Source organism: Propithecus coquereli, unplaced genomic scaffold, assembly GCF_000956105.1.
Source record: "Propithecus coquereli isolate 6110/MARCELLA unplaced genomic scaffold, Pcoq_1.0 Scaffold46, whole genome shotgun sequence".
Taxonomy (NCBI): domain Eukaryota; kingdom Metazoa; phylum Chordata; class Mammalia; order Primates; family Indriidae; genus Propithecus; species Propithecus coquereli.
The window spans coordinates 6,435,393-6,440,654 of record NW_012150396.1 but is presented as its reverse complement, the minus strand read 5'-3'; the positions used below and the strand labels follow the sequence as shown (position 1 = coordinate 6,440,654).

Below are 5,262 nucleotides of genomic sequence, written 5' to 3'. Positions count from 1 at the left end.
GCTATCTTTGTATAAATTGTGAATGTCCTTTACACAAAATCCTTCTTTCCTGTTCTGTGCAGAATTATTCTTCTCTGTGTTTCTATATTTCTTTGTATGTAATATTTATTGCATATTCATTACACACGTGTTCGTCTTCCTTAAAAGAGATTTTTTTTTGAGTGCTTTGACACTGTGGGCCCCTCATCTTACTCTTTCCAGGGCCTTAGCCCTCAGTAAATATTGGTTAAAAAATAAAATAAAGGTATAGTTTAGAAGGACCACTTCCACGCTACAGTAATTCATCTGTGCCCTGCAGATTCAAAGGAAAATAAGTTTTTGTTTTTATTTATTTTTTTGCCACAGCACCTAATTGTAAACTTAAGGAATATGAATCCTCTTTGCAGATTGAATTTGGCTCAGTAGCTGAAATAATCATTTGTTAGTAAGAGTTACATGATCGGCATATAAATAAAAGTAGAATTATTATTAATAAAACTTAATCAGAAGCAGGATTTGCTGGGACCTGTACTCCCATAGAGGGGTGAGATGGGAGGATTGCTTGTGCCCAAGATTTCAAGTCCAGCTTGAGCAACATAGCAAGACCCCCTTCTCTTAGGGAAAAAAAATTACTTGCTATGGTTAAACCTAAAGTCCTCATAAATCTTCAGGGAGATCTAAGAATTGGAGAAATTCATTTTATGTTTATTTGTGTGTATAAATGGTGAGAGAAACATTCTATCAGTGAAATTTTATTTCACTGTAGTTCATTCTGTCATTTGGCTACTGGTTGTAGTGTTCTTTCTAAATAAAGGATTTTTCACCCTCCAAAGAGTCAAAGTAAAAGTTTTTGGAGGATTTCCTATGGCTCTGTCTCAGGAAAAGGCAAACTTTTTCTGTAACATGCCTTGTAGTAAATATGTTAGGCTTGCTGAGCCGTGATGTCTCTGTCACTCCTCAACTCTACCCTAGTGCAAAAGTATCCGTAGATAATATGTAAATGAACGAATATGGTTGTGTTCCAGTAACACTGTACTTACAAAAACAGGCATCAGGCTGGATTTGGCCCATGAGCTGTAGTCGCCACCTCTGCACCGTGTATTCGAGCTAGAAATAGAACAAGGAAGTAGCTCAAATAGGGTTCGAGACATGACTTGAATAGTTCTTTCCTTTGTTATTATCGAAATGAAGGTAGGAGATAAATATTCTTTTTTTCTTTTAAACTCGTCAATATTGATACCATGGGTTTTTCATAGTGTAATTTTGTTTTCCTTCTGATGTTTACCCATTCATAATTACTTTTTTAGGAGAGAAAAAGGAGAAAAAACAGCCGTCGGCAGCGGGAAGTGCCGACTCCAAGCCAATAGATGTTTCCCGCCTGGATCTTCGAATTGGTTGCATTTTATCTGCCAGAAAACACCCTGATGCAGATTCTTTGTATGTAGAAGAAGTAGACATTGGAGAAACAGCCCCAAGAACAGTTGTGAGTGGCCTGGTGAATCATGTTCCCCTTGAACAGGTAAATCTGTATGACTGAAATTACTGTTGCATGCGTCTGTCACTTTTGTTCCCTCTTTCCTGATGTCTTTCCGTTGCGGTTTCCTATCCGATGGCCACAGGACTCCTTCACTGCTTACTGGAGTTCATTTCCCCAGGCATGTCTTAAAAAGTACTTTTATAATTCATTACATATACCTCTCAGTATCCCTAATACTCATTTTTAATTTTTTTGGAAAATATAAGATGGCTGAGGGATTTGTGTACCAGTCTAAGCCAATTTAGCATCCAGCACTTGTATAAAATTCCAAATTTTATTGAATTGTTTTGAAAGTTTCTAGGTAAATTTATATTATTATAAAACAATGAGAATAATAACAATAGTTCTGTTAAAATTTCTCTTATTGTTTCCTTCTGACCATTATTCTGTCAGTGAATTATTTTGAAAGTTGTAGTATGAATTCTGCCTTTAGTTAGATAAATAAAAATAAGGGAAAAATCAACGATGTATTAGAGCTGTCTACTAGAGAGAATATTGTTTGTCAGTGGAAGATCTGAGACTAGTTGATGCTTTCCAAGACTAGTAGATTTGGAGAGCAGGTATAGAATTAAATAAGCATTAAAATATTAGCTGCTTAAAACTGCTTTTCATTTCTCCCAATGCTTGAAGACTGCCCCTATAAACAGTAAACTTTTAAACTCTAAATTTATTAATGAAATGTTAAACCAGACCAGTGGTTTGAATTAAAGTGGTGAATTCTGTCTGGTGGTGAAACATAAAATAGAAATTCACGTTATTAAAAGAAGCAATACCCTCTAGGGAACTTAAAAAATACCTCGGAAAAGTGGCCTGGATATTGGCCAGAATCTGAGCCGCATCGAAATCCCTCGTGAGATTATATTTTTCTGTGTTCATTGGGATATGTGAATTGTTTTTTTAACATCTTAAAATTTTGCTGATAGACTTTCCTTTGCTTCTTTAAAAAGTCGTTTTTGATATACAATTATGGAGAAGTAATGCTGTCTCTCCATTAATTCTAGCATAGAAATGACTAATATTAAATGCCTTTCCCAGTTGATTGTTCAATATGAAAGAAAACCTGAGTGGAAAACTTGCCATCATGCCAGACTGTGAGAGTGTAGTCTCTGGAAACAGACTGCCTGGGTATAAATTCTTACTCCTCTTCTCACTGTCTGTGTGATGGGCGAATTTCTTAACTCCTGGATGGCTCAGATTTATCATTTGTAAAATGGGGACATGAATAGAACATCCTTCTTAGGGTATATATGAGAATTGCATGAGTTAATTCATACAATGCATTTTAAAAAGTATTTGGGACACAGTCCATAATAAATGTTAGCTGTTAGTTTTGCTATCTGCAATTTCCTCAGTTTAGTAATTAAATGAGAATCATGGCTTTGTTCTTTTACCTCCATCATGGTTCAAATATACTTCATTTCTTGGCAGCCTTTCCACAGTCTCAGACAGGAGACACTTAAGAGTCACGTACAGTGAACTTTTCTTTTAAAAAGAGTTCATAGCTATGATTCACAATTCCATATTTTTCACCTTGCTTGTTGATTTTAATATAAATGACATTATCTGTTTCATTTTCTGTATCAGTGAAGCAAATTCCGTTTCCATCTGGGACTCCACTGCAAGCTAATTCTGTGGTTTCTGAAAATATGATGCGGCCTACACCGATAACAACCATATCTTCTGATGCCAAAGAACAGATGAAAGGAGGAGCAGGGGAAGAAAAGAAGGCAAAAGAGAAAATTGAAAAGAAAGGTATTTTTGACCTTTAAGCTTATTTGGCTCTTGACTAGTTTATCAGATAATGTCAACATGTTTGGTGATGATAATAATAATGGTATCGAAAAGAAAGTTCAAACTTTTAAGAGCTAGAGTAGAATTAGGAACAATATGATATTGGAACAGACAAGCTGGGTCCTAAATGATGTGTGAATGTTGAACAGGTCAACAAAGTAAAAGTACAGCGTTTTAGGCAGAGGAACCAGCCTAAGTAAAACCACAGAAAGTGGAGATTAAGTGTAGGATCCCATATGTAGGTTGCTGTGACGGACTTTTGGAATGTATCTGGGCCATAGTTTCTGAGAACTCACAGGTAGGAAGTTAGCGTAGGACTAGTGGCGAAGATAGGAAAAGACATTCCAGTCAAAGCAAAATGTCTGAACTGAGGCATGGGGTGTTGAGATTTCAGGAACGCACAAGAACTGAAATAGAAGCCAGGCATAGTGGCTCACGTCTGTAATCCCAGTTCTTTGAGAGGCCAAGGCAAGGAGGATTGCTTGAGGCCAGGAGTTCAAGACCAGCCTAAGCAACATAGCGAGACTCTGTTTCTACAAAACATAAAAGGTAATCCTGGCGTGGTGGTGCGCGCCTGTAGTCCCAGCTACTTGGGAGGCTGAGGCAGGAGGATCGCCTGGGCTCAGGAGTTCCAGGCTGTGGTGAGCTGTGATCACACCACTGCACTGCGACATTCTATCAGTGAGCAAGAACCTCTCTTAAAAAAACAAACAAACAAAAAAACCAAGTGAGGTAGAAAGTAGAGTGACCAGTCACTCAGGCAACCATACTTGAAATTTTGAGCAGTCAATCTTAACCTGTTTCTCTTCCTCCGTTTTCCTGTCTAATTAACCAGCAAGCCCTATAATTCCTTGCACCGAAACATCTAGAACCCAGTTCTGTTCTTTCGTTTCATTAGGAGCTACCTCAGTTCAACTTTTCATGATCTTTCATCTGAATTAATGTTAAAGCCTCATCTTTTCTGGTGTGTCCTTTACCTTGCTGCTAAAACTGTTTTTCTAATCATAAATCTGACTACCTTTTCAACCACTTTCCTTCACTGCTTACTGGAGTTCATTTCCCCAGGTATGTCTTAAAAAGTACTTTTATAATTCATTACATATACCTCTCAGTATCCCTAATACTCATTTTTAATTTTTTTGGAAAATATAAGATGGCTGAGGGATTTGTGTACCAGTCTAAGCCAATTTAGCATCCAGCACTTGTCAGTTCCTTTTAGTAAACATTTCTGGCCTCTGTTAGAAGTAGCTGGGGCTGTACATCCTCTCCTAGGCAGCTTCACCACTAGGTGGTATGAGTGCAATGGAAGCATGTCAGGCTAATTCTTCTTTGTAAAATTAAGTAGACACAAAACCGTTATACAGCCTGTCATTACAAATCTGGTGAAGTTCATTCTTCGTTCTCCAAGGAGGATGCACTGTTATTCTGAAGGCGGGATTAATCAGCCTTTCAGTCAGTTGAGGCAACAAGGTCCTCCTCTGGGGGAAGGAGGAGCACCCAGACCAAATGGAGCTCTAGGTCTGGAACACTTCTGTCCAGTGGAACTTTCTATGACGATGGAAATGCTTTACATCTGCATCGTCCAACATGGTAGCCAATAGCCACGTGAGGCTGTTGAGGATTTCAAATGAGGTTAGTGTGACTAAACTGAGTTTCTGACTTAGTGTTAATTATTTTGAACTTAAATGTAAATTGCCACATGTGTCTGGCAGCCACTGTACTGGACAGTGCTGGTCAGAGAGCGCTGCTCCACAGGTGTTTGGCTGCTCGGATCGCCAGGTTCCAGTATCCTGCTCGTGCAAGGGCTGTGATGCCCACGTGGTCCAGATCACCGTTTATCGTGATTGCACATCACTCATTTGTCAGTGAAACATTTCTGAAATCCCTTATGGTAATTAGCAGAACTCTGGTGTAGATTTTAATATTTGCAATCACCTCTGGAGTGTGGATTCCTG

The 5,262-nt window shown here is 38.4% G+C and overlaps 1 protein-coding gene across 1 annotated transcript in view; it reads left to right on the top strand.

Moving 5' to 3' along the window:
* Nucleotides 1–5,262, top strand: part of AIMP1 (aminoacyl tRNA synthetase complex-interacting multifunctional protein 1) — a 36,957-nt gene that overhangs the window by 11,225 nt on the left and 20,470 nt on the right. Inside the window, exon 4 of the mRNA XM_012655084.1 lies at nucleotides 1,281–1,498. Within this exon, the coding sequence (XP_012510538.1) occupies nucleotides 1,281–1,498 (218 nt within the window). The remainder of the gene's footprint in view (nucleotides 1–1,280; nucleotides 1,499–5,262) is intronic.